This window comes from Chiloscyllium plagiosum, chromosome 12 (assembly GCF_004010195.1).
Source record: "Chiloscyllium plagiosum isolate BGI_BamShark_2017 chromosome 12, ASM401019v2, whole genome shotgun sequence".
Lineage (NCBI taxonomy): Eukaryota > Metazoa > Chordata > Chondrichthyes > Orectolobiformes > Hemiscylliidae > Chiloscyllium > Chiloscyllium plagiosum.
The window spans coordinates 36,499,982-36,525,359 of record NC_057721.1 but is presented as its reverse complement, the minus strand read 5'-3'; the positions used below and the strand labels follow the sequence as shown (position 1 = coordinate 36,525,359).

Here is a 25,378-nt window from a genome sequence, read left to right as displayed (position 1 = left end):
AAAGAGGGAAGAGGGGGAAGAGGGGGAGAGATTCAGCTCATGCATACAAATCCATTTCCCTACTCACTCATCTTCCACCAGAAGCAGCTGTTGAAATATAGATCAGAGTTTATTCCTGGCCTTCTCTCCATTGTCTAATGAGCAGACTGACTGGTCAATCCCTCATCTCTCATGTCAAAAATATCATACAAATGTGAATTAAAATTGGAAACGCAAATTTTTTGACATTAAGTTAGTTGCCTGGCTTTGATTGTTTTTAGATGAAAACATTAATATCTTTGCAGACAGCTTTGTTTATTCCATATGGGTCTACCAAAAATTCCAAATCTCTGGTCAAGTGACTGCCACTAAAATTGTCAGTACAGTCACAATTACTTATATAACCTTATGAAGTGCTTTGTCATACAGCCCACCTATACCACTATGAAAATTGTATCTAGTCAGCATTGGAGCGCTAAACCTGCAGATGGTTTTAGAACTTCACAGTGGAACACAAATTCCATGCCAGAAATAGACAGTAACCTAGGGCTTAAAAAAGTAAATCCAATTACTATCAGAGAAAGAAGTATTGGAGACATTTCAAGAATTGAACTCTACAAAATCCCAAGAACTTGACAGCCTACAAACATGAACACAGGACAAAAGTAGTGCACTCAGAACCTCAAGTCTGCTCGGCTATTCAATAAGGTCAAGGCTGATCCGATTTTAACCTCAACTCTACATTCCTGCATAGTCCTGACAGTTTTGTTTTCTTGGTAATCAAGAATCTACCCATCTCTGCCAAACGTAAGTTAAAGAAATTCAGCATCCACTGCAGGAGGGAATTCCAAAGACACTCAGCCCTTGAAAATGTTTTCCTTGCTCCACCTTAAATGTGTGACCCTGTATGTTTCAATTATGACCCCTGGTTCTAGACTCTCCCACAAGAGGAAACATTCTTCACACCTACACCTTAGGATTCGAAATGCAATAACTGGAGAGAAAGTGAATGCATTGGCTATAATTTTCCAAAGTTCCTTAACTTGGGAATGGTCTCAGAGTGGGAAATAGGAAGTGTATATTGGTTTTTAAGAAAGGAGGGAGAGAATAAACAAAACATTTGTTGGGAAAAGGCTGCAATTGATGAAGGAAGTCATCTAAATTCCAAGATGGCAGCGGAGCAGGACTCCTCAGCCAGAGCTCGTTTGCTCCATCCATTTCTGTCCTTCATCTTTAATTTTTTTTATCCTTGATCCTTGAGTGAAGTCATTGTGGACTCCCAACCTAGAGGTGAATCCAGAGCAGCCTTGAGGCAAGGTGCTGAAGTGGACTGGATTGGAAGGCTGTTATTCTGAACTTATTTCTTTATTCTTCTAATTTCTTTTTATTATTTTGCACTTTTGTACCTGAAGTGGTGTGAATATCTGTAATGGTAGACATTTTATTTCTTTATTTTTCTATGTTTTTTTCCTAAGAATTTGTACTTAAAAATCTTTACCTAGATACCTTTGTACCTAAAGTGGCAGTGTAAATGGTGACCTGTAAACTTTCACTGTGGTCATGTGAGTACGTGACAATAAAATTAATTCTGATTCTAACTCTTAACAATGCACTGAGTAAAGCACAGTGTGATTACAAGAACTCAATTCGGTTTTACTAAAAGGAAATCATGTCTGACAAAATTAGAGTTGTTTGAGGATATAACAATTAGGCTCGATAAAGTGGAACCAAAAGATGCAGCATGTCTGATGGATTTGCAAAAGGCATTCAAACAGATTGCCACACAAAAGGTTAACAGATACGGTCTGCAATATTAGTTAATACATTACCATGGATAGACAACTGGTTAGTGGATTGAGGAGACTTTTTCAAGTGGCAGATAGTGAACAGTGGAGTGCCACTGCTGGGTCTACTATTTACAATTTAGCGTGAGTAAAGCATCTAAGTCTGCTGATGATATAAAGCTAGGAGGAAGCTGCAAAGATTTGGAGACAGGTTAACTAATTGTATCTGTCATTTCGTTTCCCAGAGTGTTAGGTTATTCACTTTGTTCATAATTAAAAAAAAACATATTGTTTAAAAGATGTGATACTTGTTCAGTATTTATGTTGAAAGAGAAAATGTGTATGGTCATTCGTGGAATGCAAAAAGTCCCAGGTGCAGCAAGCTGTTGGAAAAGCAAATTGCATATTGGCCTTTATCGCAGGTGATTGCTACAGGAATAAAGAAGTCTAGCTAAAATCATGCAGTGTTTTGGTGAGACCACATCTGCAGGATTTTATGCAGTTTTCATCACTACTTTTACAAATGGATGTGTTAGTATAGGAGGCTCTGCAGCAACAATTCACTAGATTGGCCTCACAAGAGGGCGTTATCTGCTGAAGACAGGCTGAGTAAATTAGGCCCATCTTCTTTGGAGTTTACAACAATAAGGTGATCCCAGTGAGACATACCAGATTGTGAAGGGGCTTTATAGGCTAGACACTGGGAAGTTTTGGAATCATGCTGGAGGGGAAATTTAAGTTTCTAAAATCATGAGTGGCCTGAACAAAGTAGAAAAGAGAAACTTTGTTGATTGGATCAAGAACAAAACAACACTGCTCCTTTTGCCAATAACCTTAATTCACTGACATGAGGAAAAGTATCTTTACATAGCAAGGGGTTAGAATCTGGAATATGATACTTGAGTATGCAATGGGAACATTTAATCATGGTTCTCAAAAAGAGAATTGAATAATTATCTGGAGAAAAGAATGCAGCACTACAGTATAAAGGCAGGAGAGTGTTACTTGGCAAGATGTTTGTGCTGAGACCTAACACATGCATGACTAACTGAATGATTATTTTTCTGCGCTGCTACCATTCTATGATTCTATTCCACACATTAATGCCTCAGTAATTTCATTAATCATGACCCGAGCATGCAAGAGAATATTTTGACAGTTACTTTGTGTTTGAATTTATAACCTTTTTTTGTTATGAATTGGAGATGCCAGTGTTGGACTGGGGTGTACAAAGTTAAAAATCACATAACACCAGGTTATAGTCCAACAGGTTTAATTGGAAGCACACTAGCTTTCGGAGCGACGCTCCCTCATCAGGTGGCTGTGCCTTGTACAGTATGTTGTTTTGAGAGTACGTTGATTCATCTTAAAAGTAAGCCAAGTATACAAATGGACAAAAGTGAAAATCCATTCTCATATCTACTGAGATAGTAACCTATGAATACACTTTTTTGTGGAAGCCTCATGCTACCAGAGCATGTTTACAGAAAGTATAGTTGATTATTTCAGTTCATAAATCAGAAGCACAGATGGATCTTCTATTACAAAATCAGTTAATCTTAGTTACTCTACAGTCAAGGTGGTGAAATAAATATTTAAAGCTCTACCATATTATAAAAATAAAATTCAATACAAATGTGATGACCACAGGTCTGAATCTCAAAGTAGTATGCACAGTTTTAGTATTTAAACATATATTTTAAAAGAGGACTGCTCCAGAGTTTAATTGCATCCGTATAAGTTTTCTGTGCAGGACCAATGTGATGCAACAGCTAAAGGTATCATAGAACTTCAAAACAAACTGGACTGTGACCTCACAACTACAACCATAACAAGGAGCCTGCAATCATGTTCCAAACTGTAGACACATTATGTTATTCCCTTTGAAGAGCACAAAAGAATAGGGTTTAACCTTCAGTTTCAACTCTAAAGGGGTGTAATAGTGGGACTGAATACAATCATGTGCACCATCTTGGGTTCACATGTTAGCGGTGAAGGTCATAGCTGAAGAACATCCCCTAATTAATCCCCTGTTGCAGGAAAAGCAAGACCTTCTCCCTTTGAGATCATTGTCAACCAATCAGAAGAGGAAATTAGGACAAAACTACCACCAACCTACGCAAAATCAAGAAGTTCAAAAGTAAGCTGCACAACTGTCAATGCTACTGCTACAATTTGCTAAGGGCTGTGATGCCAAATTATTTGCTGTTTGTTGGCAATTCAAAAGTAATTTGCAGATGTGTTTAAGTGTTTGCCCTCTTGGACTGACTTTTTATTTCTAATTTGTATGCATGTATTAGTTATTAATTGTTCTTGCATTTAGGAATTCATTACCTCAAACTTCGTCAACTCAAGGCAGACTAGTTAAATTGGCTCCTTTTAAAATAAAAGTTCATTCGGGTCTGGGAAAAAGGTATTTACAAGTGAAAGAATCCTTTTCAAATTAACCTTGTTACACCCAAATTAGGGGAGGTGGGTGTCCAAATAAGGGAAGCCAGTTTATGCCTCTTTAACTGGAGCTTAATGGTTTGGGATATCCTGTCGAACTGCAACGAACTGGGGCACTGTGCCCAGGGCCCAATCACAACAATGTACAAGAGCTGCATTGATTCAGATGTTTGGAGCAAGAACACATGACCATCAAAATATATTGTGGAATGGAATTACCTGCTTTATTGCATGTGCATGCAATATCCTTAATATTTGTGACTCAACCAATGAACAAAGAAAAAAAAAGTGATTCTGTGGGTAATACAAATTTTATTGTGCAGTAACTTGCTTTGCCTTCTAATCTCACCTGCCTGTATGTTGTGTGGTTTTGACTGTCAAAATGTTTTCTTTTGCTATGCCTGACCAGTGAATGAACATAAGACCATAAGACATAGAAGTGAAAGCAAGACCATTCGGCCCACTGGGTTCACTCTGCCATTTAATCATGGCTGATGGGTATTTCGATTCCACTTACTCGCACTAGAAACTTAGATCCCCCCTCAACCTTCTAAGCTCTAATGAATACAATCCCAGAGTCCTCAGCTGATCATCAAATGTTAGGCCTGACATTCCAGGGATCATCCATGTGAATCTCCGCTAGACACGCTCCGGTGCCAATATGTCCTTCCTGAGGTGTAGGGCCCAAAATTGGACACAGTATTCTAATTGGGGCCTAACTCGAGCTCTAAAAAGTCTCAGAAACAACTCTCTCGAGATAAATGACAACATTATATTTGCTTTCTTAATCACAGATTCAACGTGCAAATCAACCTTTAGGAATCCTGGACTAGTACTCTCAGATCCCTTTGTACTTTGGCTTTATGAATTTTCTCACCGTTTAAAAAAATAATCCATGCCTGTATTATTTTTTCCAAAGTGCAAGACCTCGCACTTGCTCACATTGAATTTCATCAGCCATTTTCTGGAAAACTCTCCTTTACTGTCTAAATCTTTCTGCAGCCTCCCCACCTTCTCAGTACTATCTGTCTGCCTGTCTAACTTCATATAATCGACGAACTTTGCCAGAATGCCCCCGCGCCTTCATCCAGATCATAATAATATGAAGTGAACAACTGCAGTCCCAACACTGAACCTTGCGGAGCCCCACTTGTCACCAGCTGCCATTCTGAAAAAGAACCTTTTATCCAAATTCATAGCCTTCCATCAGACAGCCAATCCTTAATCCATGTCAGTAGCTCACCTCAAACACCATGGGCCCTTACCTTACTCAGCAGCCTCCAGTGAGGCACCTTATCAAATGCCTTTTGGAAGTCTAGATAGACGACATCCACTGGGTTTTCCCGGTCCAACCTACTTGTTACTTCTTCCAAGAATTCTAACAGGTTTGTCAGGCACGATCGCCCCTTACTAAATCCACGCTGACTTGTTTTAATCTGACCCTGCACTTCCAAGAATTTAGAAATTTATCCTTAACAATGGATTCTAGAATTTTACCTACAACTGAGGTTAGGCTAATTGGTCTATAATTTTCCTTCTTTTGTCTTGATCCTTTCTTGAACAAGGGGGTTACACAACAGCGATTTTCCAATCATCTGGAACTTTCCCCGACTCCAGTGATTTTTGAAAGATCACAGTCAGTGCCTCCACTATTTCCTCAGCCACCTCTCTTGGAACTCTAGGATGTAGCCCATCCGGGCCAGGGGATTTATTGATTTTTAGACCTTTTAGCTTTTCTAGCACTTTCTTTTTGTAATGGCTACCATTCTCAACTCTGCCCCTTTACTCATGTCTTCCACAGTGAATACTGACATAAAGTACTTATTAAGTTCTTCAGTTATTTCTTTATCTCCCAGCACTAGCCTTCCAGCATCAATTTGGATGGCCCAATTTCTACTTTTATGTCTCGTTTGTCTCTTATGTATTGAAGGAAACTTTTATTATCATTTCTAATATTACTGGCTAGCTTACCTTCATATTTGATCCTTTCCTTCCTTATTTCTCTCTTTGTTATCCCCTGTTTGTTTTTGTAGTCTTCCCAATCTTCTGATTTCCCAGTGCTCTTGGCCACTTCATAGACTCTCTTTTTCTTTGATACATTTCCCGAATCCCTTCATCAGCCATGGCTGTCTAACCCCTTCCCTGGATAATCTTTTTTTTCTTTGGGATAAACCTCTGTACTGTGTCCTCAATTACACCCAGAAACCCCTGCCATTGTTGCTCTACTGTCTTCCCCGCTAGGCTCTGCTTCCAGTCGACAGCAGACAGGCAAACCGTTTCCAGGTCTCTCTCAGTGCTTTGAAAACAGGTGTATATGACAAATACAGGAAGGTCACATCCATAACCACAAGTGCCTAAATCACAAAAAGCATCTGGGAAATGCATTTCAACCCTGATCATTCAGGAAATCATTGTGGTAGGCATTCAAGTTGAACATTTTTACTCAGCAGGCTTGAGAAGTTAACTGAATGTTGCATGCAGCAGGCTACAGAAAATTAACCAAAACATTGCTTCTTGTAATGCATTCATCTATTTACTGTTAATTGACAGAAAAATAATAATTAACCTTATGAACAGACAGCATATATTATGATAGCTTGACATTCAGCATCTACAAAAAACATTAAGTAGGTCAGTGACATTAATTAGAACAGTCTTATTTACTAATGAGATTGATAAAGGAAACTAGTTTTCAAATAGCTTCAGTTAAAAGCTTCAGACGCTTTGGAAACTGTGACATGTACACTTTGTGTTTCACTGCAGTGCTGTAGTTCCCTTTAGGGTTGTCCCAAAGTAATGAAACTGGTTGCAAAATCCATGTCAGAACATACGATTAGACTTGGTCTATTTCTATGTAACTATTTGATGCATTGGCCATTCCTTGTTCCCTCTTCCCATACAATTGTCAAAGCTCCTCAAACAGAGGATTTCCTTGCATCATCTCAAAAACTCTTAGAAGGTACTTCATTCACTTACCATGGCAGGCTCCATTCACTTCCTCATAGCCAGTACTACAGACACATCTTCCCAAAGGAACCAGCCAGTCTCCATCTGCACCACAGTAGAGTTTTGGTGTGTCTTTCTCCTCTGCATTCTTTACACAGGACCCACGGACTTCCACAAGGGATGAAGAATCAACTCTCGGGATTGTGTCAGGAAACATTGCCAAGTTGCGAAAAGTAAATGGGCACTTTTTGTAGTACACACGCACAGAGACAAGAGCAATACAAGCTCCAATATCCTGAAAGGCCAAATAAAATCCCTTTTTGCTTATCGGCCCAACTTCACGGATTTCAGTGTTCAGCTTAAGGATACGATCTCCTAGATCCATCTGAGTAAAACTCTCATCAGCTGCAATTGTATCAATTTTAGTGTACTGATTTTGCTTGAATTTAACACCGTGAGACTCATTCGATTCCATGTAGTATAGATTGAATGTCTCTTTGCAAGTCCCCAGAACCCAGGGAATGCTATTGCAATCCCTCAGGGTAAATTTCAGCTCAACGTACACTTTTTGAGCTGCCTCACGTGAAATCCAGTTAGTCCGCAGCCAGTTGTTTTGATTGGGTTCCATCACATTGCAAACCTGGTAGGTATGAATGGGTCGGTTGCGTTCATCCATTTCTGGGATAGCATCCCACTGCAAAACAAAAAAAGCAAAAGCAAATGAGGAAATTGAGTAACTCTAGATCTAGCTAAATTTGTGGTCCATGATCATAATCTAAGAATATTTACGAATTTGGGAACTGGATAATAAATATTTCATATTGCTAGCATAACAAAAATGATGTAATTCTTTAACTAGGTATGAAAATTGCATGATAATGAAAACAAGCTAGCAACCAGCAAAGACTGGGCAATTAATAAATCCCACTGAAAAATCAAATGCCATGCCTCAAAATGTATGAATATTTCTGTCATACATTTTGTGTCATGCAAAAATTTTGATTCAACACAAGATTTTCAACGGTGTCACTGACTTATAAAATGAGGGCAGTTGACCCAAAAACTGAATACATCTGTAAATGTGATGGTGAACACCATTTAATACTTTGAAGAGAGTCATATTTGCAGCAACCAGTTGCATTAGTCCAATACCTTGAAATACTCAAGTTATAAGTACATTTTTTCACACAGGTACCAGTTGTGTGCGCCTTCTATTAGCTTAATTGTTAATTGATGAAAAGCATAATATGCATAAATCTATCAAACCTGGTTAGGAATTGACATAGAACATGTTAAGTTGAGGCCCTAGGTATATGCCTAAACAGATCCTTGCAAAACAGTATGAGAAACACAATGCTGGAGAAAGCTCAGTAGGGCTTACAGCACCTGTGCAAGGAGAAACAGAATTAATGTTTCAAGTCAGGTATGATATTTCAGATATGAATAACCATAGTAGACTTGAAATAATAACGGTTTCTCTTTCCACAAATGCTGCCAGACTTGAAGTTACTCCCACAATCTGTGTTACAGATTCCCAAAGTCCATAGTATTTTACTTTAAGCATTTTAAAACTGCCCTGGCAGCAATAGTATCAAGTACTATCTGGTAATTAAATCTTAGGTACATGAAAACAACCTAATCTGAAATAGCCACAGGATTACCATTTCAAATTTATGACATATGTTCCTTTCATATTACAACGAATGAATTTCTTCACAATGGTTTACATCTGTTTAAAATTTGCAACCGATTTAAACATAGTGCTTGATTTAAATGAGTGGGTTAACTGATTTGTGCTCTAGCTATTTGGTTAAATCTTAAATTTGATAAACTTAGGAACCCTACCAAAAACCAATATAGATTTTGCTTAGTCAATACCTGTTGGGAAAAGTAACACCATGTGCATAACCTCAGGCCCCACAGAATAAGTGGATCTCACCTGCCCCAGATCTGCAAGTAACTTGATCCACCATGGCCTTGGTGGAAAAAAAAACACAGCCATATAATTCCCTAATGCCTAATGGTTGGGATTGTTCAAAAGCTCATTGGCAGGATTTAAGTGGGCCTTGGAGATTAAAATTTCAAACTTTTTTTTTCCTGGAGCAGGGAACAACTATCATGAATGCTCAGTTGATATTCAAAACTGCCCTCAGCTATAACAAGTTCATGTATTTTGTAGATGTTTAAGCTTCCCTGCTATTAGGAGAAATATGGTCCTGTCAGAAGAATTTTTTCCTCCAGTTTAAGTATGTAATCTCACAACTTGTCAGACTTCTCATTAGGTCTGTTCAGAAAATAGAAGAGAATATAATTTTACATGATCGATCGGCTGGTACTAAATATATTACAAAAGTAAGTATCTTGCATTTTACATTCATTTCAACATCTGTCACCTCTTACTCTATTAATTGCCCCACTTCACTCAAATGGAATCCAATATTGTGTAGCCTTCATTTTTTTTCCATCATCATTTTTGTCATGAAAGTTGCCTTTATCCAAATTCATCCTATACTTCATCTTCAGTTCTTTCTAGCCCTTTATTCCTCAGGTAATAAAACCTCAATGTTTTTTTAAGTACCAAGGATAGAGGTAATAAATGCTCTCCAATTACTATCACCAGCATTCACAAAATCCAGAATTTGGCAGCCTCACCATCATCCCTTGGTCCTACAAGCTCCAGTGTGGCTTTCGATATTGTTCAAACCTTTTCCAAAACTTCTCACACTGCTTTGAAAATCTGTCTACAGCCTTATGTCACATCACTTGGTCATGTTGACCATGCCATCCTCCTCTATCACCTCCCCACTGATATCCAGTTGGCTGGGATTGCTCACTCCCATCTGCATTCTGTCCATTGAATTGCAGCAGACAGAAATTAAATTCTCATGCCCCTTTACCACTGGTTTTTGCCGATCAGATCGATCTTTGGCTCACTCTCCTATTTCTCACTCAACCTGCCCTGAAGCGACAGCAACCTAAAGCAGAGTTATAATTCATGCTGATAACACCCAATTATACCTCATCACACTCTTTCAAATGTTCCTCCGTTGTTGCTAAATTATAAAATTGCTCATCTGATATCTGGTACTAGATGAGCAGAAATTCCCTCCAGCTGAATACTAGGAAGACAGAAGTTGTTGTTTTCAGTCCCCACATCAAATTTCATTTCCTGGTTACTCCCATGCCATCCCACTACAAAGCAACAATCTGGGACCAAGCTCACAATCCGGTTGCTGTACGTGGCCCAAGGTGAACTTTTGACCACATTCATATCGTCACCAAGACCGTCTATTTCTATATTACAAACTTGATATTGTTTAAAGTCATAACTAGTAGAATGGTAGACTGTAGTAGTTATTGGAGGACAATGATTTTGGTTCAGGACATCACTGGAGTGGTTCAAGGTAGCAACGTAGACCAATTATGCTTCATCAATATTTTCTCCTCTACCATAAGATCAGAAGTGGGTGTATTCACTCATAACAGGTTTGAGCACTACTCTCAAGTCATCTGGCACTGAAACAGTCTGTCACTGTACACATCCAGACCAAAACAATACCCAGCCACATAAATACAGTGGCTACAGATCAGATGCTGGCAATTCTGAAGTAACTTGCCTCTTGAAAGACTGGCCACCATCTGCAATTAAGACAAGTCAGGAGCATAACAAAACACTCTCCACTTGCCTGGACAACTGCAGCTCCAGCACATTCAAGAAGGTAAACATTACTATATTAAAAAAAACATTCATGGGATATGGACATTGTTGACTAGGTCAGCATTTATTACAGAGGGGTCTATCACATTATTGTGGGGCTGCAGCCATATGTAGTCCTGACCATGTTAAGACAGTAGATTCCTTCCCAAAAGGGCATTGAGGACAAAGCAGGTTTGATCTGCATCCCGACTACCACCTCCAACATTCATTCCCCTCACCCGCACCCCTTTCCACTACTGTTACACAGTGCACTAACTACAAGAGGCATTACAGTAATGTACCAAGGTCCTTTCAGGTGGTAGAGTTATCTGGTTGGATGATGTTGAAATACAGGGTTGGCAGATGCAAGGGAATATACCCACCCATAAGTACTCCCTCAACCCACACACTGTCCCAACTTGGAAATTAAATGCTGTTGCTTCAGTGGTCACAAAATAGCCTGGATATTTTTCCAAGCAACACAGTGAAATCTCCAGCCATGGCCACAGTGCTGAAAAAGGCAGCAAAAAAGCAATGGCAAAGAAACCCAAGATCCACAAAGTTGAATGTCTGCAGGCAAAGGCCAAGGCAAAATGAGCGAGGACCAAGAAAGCAGCAGCCTAAGATAATAAATACAAGGAGTGCCACTAATTAAAAAACCTGAATGAAAAGCCAACTCAGAACCACCACATCTCTCAGAACAGAGCTGAACTCGCAATGAAATGAACTCTGTTCTGTGGCCCAGTTCATTCTCAGCACTTAATTCATTCATGTCGTGAGGTCAAAGCCCTGAAACTTCCTCTCCAAATGGCACTGCAGATCTACTTCCAAAAAACCGACTGGAGTAGTTCAAGACGGTGGCTTACTACCACCTTCTCAAGGGAAATTAGGGATGGAGAATAAATACTGGCCCCACCAGTAATTACTACATCATGTAGCTGAATTTAAAAATGTTAAATACTGTTTGAATTTAACATTTGTTAAATTCTGTTTTTTGAAGGACTACCGCTTGGAGGCAACTCAAAAAAGCATGAAGTGATGCCACATCACTGCCAAAGCAGCACATAACTGCCTTCAACCAGAAGATAAGATTTTTGAAACAGCCTTCAGGTATTCACCAGAACTGCAACAGTCATCTGCCAGAGCCTGGGCCTGGCTGAGCCCTCTGTGCTGTCAGCATGCTGCTTTAACACTACCCCCACATTCCAATGGAGTCTAATTTCAGTCCACAGATACCTCCTCATTCTTGCCAAACACAAGGAGCTGCCCAGTTACATTACTCCATGACTGGCTGTACTATCACAACCTTTGCCCTGCTCCTGGACTTTCAGTCCCATGGTCCCCTGGACATTCTTTAGAAGGACTTCTACACAAGCATGTAGCCTGAGATTTTATCTTAGAAGGAATATAGTGATGTCACTTACATATACATCAGTTTATTTTGGCCTTGGGTTATCAATGGGCCTATCGACACATGCAGGTGGCCATTTTGATGGCCGACTTTGCCTTCATGCCAGCTACTGTTTACAAAATCCTCACATTTGCTATTAGATTCAGTGTGAAATGGTAACACTGACAAGCAAACAAGCATTACAACTTCAATCTCAACATTGAAGATTCCTTCAAACAATCAAAAAACTATATTTGGAGGCTCTGGAAGCACACATGTATATGGCAATGATGATGACGTTAATGAGGACGTTTCTTGTCATAGAATGCATTGTGTTTTAGAATATAAGAATAGTACTGGCTATTCATTATAACAGGATCATGTTTAAAAGTTCCAGCTTAGTAGAAACTCACCTTTAAAGATTGCTTTGTAAAGGTCTGTATGGAGAGTTAGGTCTTGGTTCTATGGTGCTGGAAGGTTTAGGAGTTTGTTTCTATCCTGTGAAAATACAGCCAGTGGCAACTTTTTGACAAGCAGCTGTCATTCCAACATTTGCCAGTGACATAAAATGAACTCAGTTTGAGTGCACAGTAATTATGCCACCTAGCCATGACATTAACAAGAAATGCAACCTTAAACAACTGAGTTTGTCCTGATTATAGCATATTTGTTGCTGTTAGACCCATTTAGGTTTTAACTATATCTAATTTTGAATTTTTTTTTAAAGGTACTCTGGCTGGTCTCCCACATTCTATCTCCATAAACTTATCAAAGCTGACTTCCCATCTTATAAATTCCATCAAGTCACATTCAAACATCATCCCTGTTTATCAAATAGAGGGTAATTTTAAATTGCTAATTTTTGCGTTTAAATTCTCCAAAGCCTCATTATCTCCTTGAACCCCACAATTTTTGATTACTTACAATCATTTATTTCTGGTCTCTGGAGCATTTCTGTTTCAATTACTCTACTATCGATGCTCAAGAAGAAAGTAAGGACTACAGATGCTGGAGATCAGAATCGAGAATGTGGTGCTGGAAAGAAACAGCAAGTCAGGCAGCATCCAAGGAGCAGAAGAATCGATGTTTCGGGCATAAGCCCTTCTTCAGGAAGATGAAGAGCTTATGCCCAAAACGTTGAATCTCCTGATCCTTGGATGCTGCCTGACCGCTGTGCTTTCTCAGCGCCACACTTTGGATTTTGATAAGATTGTGGCAACTTTAATTTCACCACCACCAACAATACATAAGCCAGGAGCATGATGGAATTCTCCTCACTTGCCTGGATGAGTGTAGCTTCAACAAAACTCACCAAACCTGACATCATCCAGGAAAAATCAACCTGCGCAATTGACAACACATCCACAAACATCCACTCCCCCCATCACCGATGCTCAGTGGCAGCAGTGTGCAGTATCTGCAAGATGCACTTCAGACATTCATGAAGTCTCGCCAGACAACACCTTTCAAACCCACTTCCACTACTACTGCTAAAGGCAGCAGGTACATGTTGACACCACGACCTGCAAGTTCCTCTTCAAGCCACTCACCATCCTGACTTGGAAATATATCGCCGTTGCTTACTGTTACTGGGTCAAAATCCTGGAACTCCCTCCCTAATGGCATTGTGGAACTTCTTATGGCACACAAACTGCAGTGGCTCAAGACAGCATTTTACTGCCACTTTCTCAAGGGCAATAAGAACAGGCAATAAGTGTTGGCTCAGTCAGCAATACACACATCCCATGAGTGAATTAAAAAGAGCTCTTGCTCTAGTCATCTATCATACATTATCGCCCAATCCTCCAATTTCATACTAATGCCTGTTTACTTTCTATCAACACCAGTTGAGTCATATATGGCCTAAAATGTTCCCAAACAAAAACCACCACTTTGCTTCAGGAAAAATTCAAAATTGATGCTTTTAAAAATGCTTTTTCTTTTCATATCGGGATTGGAAAAAAGGTCAGCTTGGAATGTTGAGGTAAGCAAACCTAGAAATTGCAGGGTTACTGGTCATAGTCTACCCTGGACTCACAGTAGAGGGTGGGGTTGGGGTAGGTGTCCAGTCCACTTGGAGAATTGCAAACATCGTAACCATTTTTATGAAAGGTAGCAAGGACAATTGCAGTAATCACAGAGCATGCATTTGATTTTAGTGGTAGGGAAGTTACTAGAAACAATTTTTCAAGATAGAATTAGTAGTCACATGAAAAAAGGAGGGTTGATTCAGAAGAGTCAGCATGGATTTTCCAAGGGGGGATTAGTGTTTCACTAAGTTGCTGAAGCTTTTTGAAGAGGTAACAAAAGCTCGATGAGAATAACACTGTTGATGTAATTTACATGGCTTTCCAAAAGGCACCTGATTATAGTGTCTCATACAGACTTGAGGAAAGTTAAAGGTCATGATATAAAAGGAGCAGTGGCAATGTGGATTCAAAATTGGACGAGGGATAGGAAACAAAGAGTAATGGTCAATGGATCTTTTTCAGGCTGGAGGAAGGTTTGTAATGGAGTTCACCAGAGGTTAGAATGGAAATTCTTACTTTTCCTGATATATATTAATGACCTGAATCTTGGTACGCAGGGGACAATTTCAAAGTTTGCAGTGGATACGATACTTGAAAGATTATAATCAAAACAGAAGCTGCTGGAAAAGCTCTGGTCTGACCCAAAGGATCAGAGGAACAGTCACCAAACCTGAAACATTAACTCTCATTTCTCTTCATAGATGCTGGCAGACATGCTGAGCGTTTTTGTTTCTGATTTACAGCCTCCGCAGTTCTTTCAGTTTTTATTTGGAAGGTTATAAGCTGTGAGGAGGAGTGTGGAACTTCATTTGGACAGTCTAGTTGGAGGAGCAGGCAGATAGGTGGTAAACAAGGTTCAATGCAGTGAGGTTGAGGTGACGCACTTTTGTGGGAAGAACATTGAAATATAGCATAAAATGGTGGTATAATTCTAAAAGGGGTGTCAGACTGAGGGACCCGGATGTATATGTGCACAGATCATTGAAGGTGACAGGTCGGAGCATAGAGTACTATCAGGGAAGAAATGTTGAATTTGTACAGGATACTTATGATCTCAGCTGGAATATTGTGTACAGTTCTGGCATCATATAATAGGAAAGACTGAATTGTTTGCAGACGCGATTTACAAGAATGGCTCTAGGAATGAGAAACATCAGTTGTGAGGATGTTGCGGCTGTTCATCTTGGGCAGAAGGCGGTGAGGGGAGATTTGATAGAAGATTTTAAAATCATGTGTAGGCTTATTGAGTAGATAAGGAGAGATGATTTGAGCTTGTAAGCAGAAAACAATGAGAAGATAGATTTATAATGATGTGCAGAAGTAAGGGTGAGAGGAGGAAAACCTCACAGCCAACAGTTAGGGTATGGAATCCACCACCCTAAGTGTGGTGGCAGTAGGTTTACTTAGGCACTCAACCATGTATGGGATGATTGAGGAGAAATATTTTGTAAGGATATGGAGACAATGCAGGAGATTGGAACTAGGTAATGATGTAGTATTTGAATTTCAATTAAAAAAAAATTGAGTTAAGAGTCTAATGATGACCATGAATTCATTGTTGATTTTGGAAAAATCCAACTTGTTCATTAAAGTCCTTCAGGAAAACCACTATCCTTACCTACTTTGGCCTACATTTGACTTCAGACCCACAGCAACATGGTTGACTCTTAATTGCCCTCTGATGAGCAATAATGCTGGTCTAGCCAGCAAACCCTCATCCCGTCAATGAATTAAATCAATGGTTTATTAGCTGTCTATTAAGTAAAGTTTGAAGTTTTATTTGCTGCAATTTTGTCAAACAATTCTTTTTATCAGTCACTGGGAAATTAATGACTTAAGTTGTTGTCTCTACAAGGATTGTAATGACTTGCAACCACCTTTTTGTTGAGAAATAGCAATTCCTCTGGCATTGCTGTATCATCAAACTGCTTCTCTAATATTCAGTGCCAGATGAGAAATTTCCACCAATTAAAAATTGGGAAGAATGAAACTATCTTGCAGTCATTGCCACAAAAACCTGACTAGCAGCTGATCCAACCCTCTCCCGGGCAACTGCCTACACCCTTGACAGTGAGACAAACATAATCCATGCCTGCCCTGATAGTATGAATTGCCATGATTATTCCAGAGCAAGACCTTGGCAGACTTTTTAAACCAAGTGTTTCTCTACCATATGCTCAATGAAAGTCTATAATAACTGCATCCAAGATTCAGGGTGGCTGTTTGAAACCATCACAACACCATGATTTGGCCAAGTGTTTATCAAGTGAGATTCATGGCAGCCAACCACCAAAGTAAACATCAACTTTTCTCATGCAATTTTCAGCAGATTAGATATGTGACCTATTTGTTCAGCCCCTATTTCCTGAAATCACATGACAAAGGATACCAAGTGTTTGCTGCTGCAGCCAGGACTTTAAACATTCATGTCAAAGGTGTCATAGTTAAACCTGAGCTGCGTATCACATCAGGCACTGCACCCCCCCCAAACTATCATATTCACACTGCAGCACTCCATACTTATTCCAAAAGGTACTGGGCCTAGAAAAATAAGCTAGTTCCTTGTTTTGTGAACAGTGGCCTTGGGGTATGGGCAGATCCGGTGGAGAAGAGGGCCATCCTTTTCCTGCTGACCAGTAAAGGAGGCCGCACCACCAGACTTGGTCATTCAGGACTAGGACAATGGGCAGTGTCAATGAAATATCCAAGGTGAAAGGGAATGCGCAGTATTGCAGGAAGAAAGTGAATGGTTATGCATTCCGCAAGAGTAAGCATCACCAACTTCTCCCTGGTGCCTCATCTTCACAGGACCACCATTCCCTCTTCACTGCCACTGCACACATCTCTCACCAACACTTGGATCACAACTGTCAAGGTTGCATACATCACATCCATGGCGGCTCTCACCCACCTCACATTCCTAATTTCTCTCAGACATCCATTTGATTGATGTACATGCAATTGATTGCCATGTAAGCAGCTGCCATAGGCTGTGAGATACTGATGTAATATTATACTGTCCAATATGCCCACCACCTTGATTGTACAGTATTCTTAAACATATCAAGATCTTTGCCTCTTGCTGTATTACAAAGCAATGCATGCCACAGAAGTTGACAGCTTCCAAGCATGACACGAGTCACACAAGAAAGGAAGCTGAGAGCAGTTAGATGCACCCGATGTAGATGCATGAAATGCAGGCTGCCATTTCAGCAGAAACGTGTATCTCCTTAGTGTCGCTGTACTCTGACCAAAGGACTGAAGTGGTGCAAGAGTCAGTCTGAAAGCAACCATGTGGCAGTAAAGTTGATAGTTTGGTAGTGTCTGCTTGAGAAAACAGAGGAGGATGGCGTTCATGAAGCGTGCAGGGAAATGGTAGTGAGGATAAATTAGCCTGAGGATCTGGGAAGAGCAGGCAGGGAGGAGCTGCCATCAGGTAACAGTCCTGACTTCCACATTGGCAATCGCTGTTTAAAGAGGGGGGAATTGAGAGCTGCGTAGAAATTAAGGAGTTTAGTTAATAATGACATGCAAAAGCATGGAAATAAGGTCGTTGCTGATGCTCATTAGAAATATTCAAACCTCACTATTTAAACCCCAGAGGTAAAACAAAAATCAAATGTTTTGTCAGTGAAAAACACATTTGACAATTTTCGCCACATTTGCTGACATTGCTCAAGGTAGTGGCAAATTCTGTCACAGTTGTGGTTTGCTATTCAACATTCACTTCCACATAGAATTATAGAATCCCTACAGCGCAGACAGAAGTCATTCAACCCATTAAATCTGCACCAACATAATGAAGAGCATCCTCCCCAGATCCACCCCATCCTGTAACCCTTCATTTACCATGGCTAACATATCAAGATGTCTGCCTCCAAATAAATCTATAGGATTATAATCTGGTGTTGAGATTGAGAAACCAGAGGAGGATGGTGTTCATGAAGTGTGCAGGGAAATGGTGGCGAGGATAAATCAGCCTGAGGATCTGGGAAGAGCAGGCGGGGAGGAGCTGCCACCAGGTAACAGTTCTGACTTCCACATTGGCAATCGCTGTTTAAAGAGGGGGGAATTGGGAGCTGCGTAGAAATGAAGGAGTTTAGCTAATAATGAGATGCAAAAGCATGGAAATAAGGTAGCCTAGCCTGCACATCCCTGAACACTACAGGGCAATTCAGCATGGTTAATGCACCAAACTTGTACCTCTTTACATAGTGGCAGGAAACCAGAGCACCTGGAGGAAACATATGCAGACATGGGGAGAATGTCTGTGTGGAGTTTACACAGTCACCCAAGGCTGGAAATCAAACCCAGGTCCTCAGCACTATAAGGCAGCACTGCTAAGCAATACACAGAATGCAATAAATTGAAATAGACTGCTTCTCAAGTTTTATGATTTGGAGATGCTGGTGTTGGATTGGGGTGTACAAAGTTAAAATTTAAAACTAGCTTTCAGAGTGCTTCCAACCTGTTGTTGAGAGATTTTTAACTCTAAAGTTTTATGCATCATAAAATGCCTTTTAATATTTCCACATTTAATATCATATCTTATTGATGAAGTTTTCGAAATGCTTTGCTGCTACAGTTGCTACATTTTAGTTCCCTTAAAAAAACCATTTAAAAACAAAATTTAAAAAAATTGAAACAAAAATAGCAAAACGAAACTATTTAAAAACAAAATCACTAAGTTATTTGCTTTAATTTATAATTCCCTTTGAATTTAGACTTCAGTATTTTTTAACACAAAGTTTAACTGTGATACAAAGGCCGGAATATACTAAGATTAAACTGCAAGCATCTCAATGTAAAAATGGTTTATGCTTCAAATTCAGAGGTAATAATATGGTTTGATTTCTAGTCAGCCCTTAATTAGAAAGCACAATGATAGGATAGAAGGAGAATCTTAGTTTCAAGTAAAAGCTGGAAAAATTATTTTCTTTGGAACAGGTGGCTGAGAAGATATTTGATTGAGGAATATGAAATTCAGTAAAATACAGACAGAGTGAAGAATAAGGAACACTTTCTATTTCCAGTAGGAATAATTGGCGAAAGGACTAGATGGGAATTGAATGTTTTTTCCTATCCACGATGTGATAGTAGCAGACCCAAAGTGCACTTTAGAAAGTATTCAGATATATACTTAAAATGCTATCATCTCAAAAGATTGGGACTAAGCTCTGAAGGCCTAGGTTTTCACTTGTGAGATAGCCTGAGTTCTGAACTTGTCTATCGTCTTGGGAAGAAATAATACGAAAGCACATTTTCATTCGGGGTGTGGAGGGTGGTGCAGGAGATGGATAAGAAATTGTGGAGTGGATGGCAGGTGTACAATGGAAACTCACTCGCTATCGCAGACAGAGATCAGACGTGACCACCAGGGCTGCTGAGTGTCAAGGGGGCTGTCAAAATGGCAATCTCAGTTTTCTGATTTTGCCCCATTTATGGCGTTAACATGTCCCCACTTCACATGCCTCCATGTGCTCATGGTCACCTATTCTACTCTCTATGCTAACTTAGAGTGAACTTCTGCCTTCTGCTGTCAACTCTGCCCTTACACCCTCTATGTCAACTCATCCAGTATCCATAATGAGCAGATCTCAGGAGCCAGGCTGATATGAAACAAAGATCTAAGCACGTATTATAGTATTCATTAAGAAAAAAAAACACACACCCATTCATGGAAACTCATTCAAAATTTTAAAATCTGTCAAGTACTTAATCCCTTCTAAACTGAAGAAAGTAATCATAAAAGCTAGCTTGTTAAATAATCACGAGGTGGAAATCAAACTGTGGACATCCAACTGGAATACTGGGATAATTTTAGATTGTATAAAGAAGCCAACAGTTCAAAGTGATATAACAACAGTCCTTGAGATAACAACAAACAGCTAATGCAACTACTAAAACAGATTTTTTCCAACTCTGACTGCCATTTGTTTGAAGGATTGGAAACTTGTGTAGAAGCATCAAGCTGTGAAGTTATATACTTCATCACCCTTTAGAAGCATGTACATATCCTAAGACTCCCAAATGATGGGGCAAGTATTACAGCGGAACTTGAGCCTTTTTGAACTCTGAAGTTCAAGGTTCAGGTGAGAAAAGCCCCACTCCTTTACCCCAGCAGGAAAAACTGCGATTAGCAAAAGAGGTGGAACTTCTGGATTCAAGTCTCATCTGCCTTTTAAAGGTCCCAGAAATCTCCAAGACAATGAAAATCCAGACCCATAATTGAGCGTGGACAGGTTCAATCTTGGCTGGCACAACGTAATGGGCTGAATGAACTCCTTGATGCTGCAGATGTTCCCTGTTTCGAGAATAAGAAAAGTAACATTGAATCCTTTTTTGATTTCCCGACATTATTCACAGCCAAAATTAATCTACTCTTAAATATTTTAAAATAGTTAAAAGCACTGATTACTACTATTATGAACCTTATTAGCTATCTGTCCAGATGTCTCAATATCTTTGCTTCACTGCCACATTCCCCATAGATTAATTTTTTTCTGTCGTGAACTGAATGTATTAATCCAACAACCACACAAGGTAACATAACAGAAGATATATATAAAAAAAGTAGAAAAATCTCAAGATGTGACAATTTCAAAAAGTGATTCAAGCTTAATAAAAAATTCATTCATATGGAAAGGCAAATTATGATTCAAAGTCTTTAACATGTAATATCTACTGTTCATTGGATTAGAGCCTGTGTTTACTAACCTACAATTCGGATTTATATAGGTGTCATGGTGCAGAAGGCAGCCATTCGCCCCACTGTGCTCACAGCAGCTTTTCAATGTACATCATTACCTTATGATGTTCTGCATGCGCTCCATACCACTGGATACAATAGTTATATAGATCATCCAATGCCTCAACTGAACCTGCTTCCACCACTTCTTTGGACAGTGCATTCCATACCCTAACTACTTACTGCGCGTGGGAAAAGGTAAGTCCCTCATCACTCTTGCTTCTTTTGCATATCATCTTAAATCTATGTCTTCATATTTTTGTTACTTTTATGAGTGAGGACAGTTCCTCCTGGCCTATTCTATCTAGCCCACTCATGATTTTGGAAAATGTCCATCAAATTTCCTCTCACCATTCTTTCCAGGAGAAAGATTCCAAATTCCAATATATCCTCATCGCGGAAGTATTGCCCATATTGCATACAGTACCCTAGCTGTGGTCTAGTAAGTGACATGAGTTCTTCCTCACCTCCTGGTTCTTGTACTTTATGCCCCTAATAATGAAGCTGAGAACACAATGTTTTATTAGCTGCTCTGATCACCTGTCCTGCCATCTTCAATGACTTGTGGACATATACATTCAGGTCCTTCTGCTCTGCACTCCCCTAAGAAGAGTACCCCTTACTTTCCCTGGTCTTCTAATGCTTTTCCTCCCAAATCCTACAATCACTCCACCAACTTGTCAATGCCCTTTTGGAATTCCATACCATCCTCCTCTCGGTTTACAATTCTTCCAAGTTTAGTGTTGTCTGCAAATTTTGAAACTGCACCCTGTACACCAAGATCCAGATCAAAACTACATACAAGGAAAAACAAGGGTCCCAAAACTGACACCTAGGAAACTCAACTACAAACCGTCCTCCATCCAGAAAACTGCCCATTGACATTAATCTGATTCCTATTACTGTTATTTTTGTATCTAGATTGCCACTATCTCTCTTGTATCATGATCTAGAAATCCATATATACCATCACAGGTACCCTCACTGAATCTTTGTCATCACTTCAAAACACTTGAGCATGTTAAACATTTAGAAATTCACACCAACTCATCCTATTGGCCCACATTTTTCATGTGATACCAATTCTATCTTGAATAATTGTTTCTAGAAGCTTCCCCAAAGTTAAGCTGACTGGTCAGTAATTGCTGGAACTATCCTTATTTCCTCTCGAACAAGGCTGGAATAATGCTCCAGTCTTCTGCCACTTCCCTAAAGTCCAGGGAAAACTGAAAGGTTACTAACATTTCTACCCTCAGTTCTCTCAATTGTGCAGTTACAGTTTTTCCAACCAATTTCTTATTTTAGTCAACCCTGTCTAGCTTTGTTCTTTGTCAGAACTGTTCTAATAAAGCTCCAGAGTTCTGACCAAGTTTGGAGGAAGAGTCACTGAACTCAAAAAGTTAACTGTTTCTCCTTCCACAGATGCTGCCAGACCTACCGAGTTTCTCCAGCATTTTGTTTTTGTAACAGACAACATTTAACAAGAACTGTTTATTATAAATAAGTACTTTCTAACCTAAGTAAGGAACTATGAATTATCAAACATATAGCTATACTAGTTAATCACAACTAGTTAGAACACATATAGACAGAAACAAAAGACAAATTGATTGTAGCATGATGGAGGGGTGGGAGGTTGGACATAACCCAGGAAACCCATTGAAATGATCCCTTTTGGCTTGACTGGACTTCATCCTTCAAGCTTTTATCTCTAGGTTCCTTCAGTTTCTCACAGGACAATCGATACACTAACTGCAAAGTCTTTATGGTTCAAGAAAAGAGCTTACAGCAAGTCATGGGAGAAAATAACTGGCTGTGTGTATATACACATACACACACAAACACCCACCTACCCACCCCTACCATTAACCCTTCCAGTGAATCAGAGTTGTTGATAAGCGGATGATTGCTGAAATCCATGACTGAACACAATAGCATAAACCAATCATATTTTATTGAAATTTATCATGCTTAATTTTCTTGGTTATTGCATGGCAGTCAACACCATCCATGTCTCCTCAGTTACAGAAACATTCTATGTGCAAGTGCCGCAAAACCTGGACTACATTCAGGCTTAGGCTGACAAGTGGCAAAGTAACATTTGGGCCACAGAATTGCCAGGCAATGACCACCTCCAACAAGAAAGAATCTAAACATCTTCCCTTGCCATTCAGTGACCTCACCATCACTGAATCCCCTCTATCAGCCTCCTTGGTCTTACCATTAACCAGAAATTAAACTATCCATTTAAATACTGTGGCTGCAAGATCAGGTCAGAGGCTAGGAATCCTGTACTGAGTAACTCTGCTCCTGCTCATCATAGACAAGGTACAAGTTAGGAGTAGAACTGAATACCCCCATTTGTCTGGATGAAAGGAGCTCGAACAACATTAAAGCAGCTTGCCAACACCCAAGACAAGACAGCCTGCTTTATCAATACATCATCAATCACGTTAAATATTCATTCTATTGACCAGAAATGCAGTGTGAATAATGGGCCATCGGTGCCAGGGCTGGTGCAGAGCAGGTCATTGGTCCTGGTGTAAGCTTAATAACGGAAACTTATAGTGGGAAATTGTGGTACCCAGAAGTTACCCTCCAATACCTGCCTAACTTTTTATAAATAGCAAAGAGATGGAGTTATCCTGGACTGTTTTGCTTATTCCACGCTTATAATTTTGTATGTCCTTCTGCTCAAATTTAGACTTTAACCAATCACCCAGATCAGATGTGGACAAACTCAATGTTACTGAGCAGTCCTGATATAATCAGTCCATATATGGACTTACCTGAAGATCAGACCCCCCCATTCTCCACATCTCATGAGGAGACAGAGCAGTCATATGTAGATAATAGGCAGGTTAAATGCAAAATTAGGCCCCAATCATTTACGGAAAGGAGGCTAGGCCAAAATGGGACCATTGGAGAACATATTTTCATTATTTCTGCTCAGTTTCCCATAGTGCCAGTTCTATCAGTAAGCTACTACATCTCGAGGTTGAATCATTTTCAATTCTCGTTTTCCCCACTTTTTCTACTTTTCCTGACACTGTGTGCAGGATGGATTATATCTGCTCACTGAACATTTTTACGCTGGCCCCAAACTCTGGTTGTGATCTTCTGTATGGTCTGTGTAACCTGTTAAGTAGCATCAAAATTTGGCTTCAGAAATGTACGTTCAACAGAATGCTGAATAATGCTCCTGCCCAATTTTTCCCTCTCTACTGAGGCCAACTGTAGCATAGTTGTGCCAGCTGAAACCAGTTCACTCAATACATAGGAATCAAGCAGGGAAACATTATTTTCCTGCGTGATTCAATATCAGACACTTTTTAACTAAGTTACTTGACATGGATGTCACTGGGCCAGCATTTACCTCTCATTCTTATGTGATGATGTCAATATTTTAAAAAAGGTTATTTTGTCCTGGTTTTTTTTTTGAAGAAAAGTTGTAATGACAGAGGTGTTGAACTGACTATAAGAGATGGCATAAGCCAACAATTTATGAGTCCTTTAGGTATTTTTTTTATAAAACAGTTCTACCAGTGGAAGGGGAGTGGCCAATTCTCACAGACCAGGCTTTCTATGTTTATTTTAAAACTGTAGCATTCAGAAGCTGTTTGGGGTACCAGAAGGGTTGCAAGCTTCAGTAAAGGATTACTAGCTGCTGCATTCTCTGAAATCTCTTTTGATGTTGTTTCCTCCTGGAATAGAGAACTGAACGTAAGAATCGGTGTCTGAATTTGCCTTTTTGCCAAGGGATGTTTATGGGATGTTACTACATTAGAACAGTTAATTAGTATAGGGCACTGCAAGTCTGATTCAGTTAAGTTTTCCAATATTCAAATTAATCTAAATTCTCTTTCTTCTGTTTGTATTTTAACTACAATGTTTAAATAAATTGTGTTCTGCTTAACATCAAGTAGTTTGACCAGTCACAACACATCTGGAACATGCACTTCACATCTACTTTTAAAATAACAAAAAGTTAAGGTCTAAAGTATTTTGAGGGGGTCTGATCTGGTCCATAACACCTACCTGCCTTGAGAAGATCGACCACTATAGCTCATTGAGCGTATGTTGGCCTACAATTGCCACTGGGGAGTGAGTTCCAGAATCTTGACCCAGTGGCATTAACGCAACGATGATATATTGACAAGTCAGGATGGTATGTGGCTTGGAAGGGAATTTGCAGGTGATGGCATTCCCATGTGTCTGCTGCCCTTATCCTTCTACATGATGGTAGAAAAGGGTTTGGAAGTATAATTACGATCACTAAGGATAATATCCAAGGGAAACTAACAGGGTTAAAGATTGATAGGTCCCTGGATCTGGAGGAAACCAGCCTAGGAGGTT

At 39.7% G+C, this 25,378-nt stretch overlaps 1 protein-coding gene across 4 annotated transcripts in view; it reads right to left on the bottom strand.

Moving 5' to 3' along the window:
- epha6 (eph receptor A6) overlaps positions 1-25,378 on the bottom strand; it is a 674,628-nt gene that overhangs the window by 522,371 nt on the left and 126,879 nt on the right. For all 4 annotated transcript variants that reach the window (XM_043700793.1, XM_043700796.1, XM_043700794.1 and 1 more), the window contains exon 4: positions 7,188-7,851. In XM_043700793.1, coding sequence (XP_043556728.1) covers positions 7,188-7,851 — 664 coding nt within the window. The remainder of the gene's footprint in view (positions 1-7,187; positions 7,852-25,378) is intronic.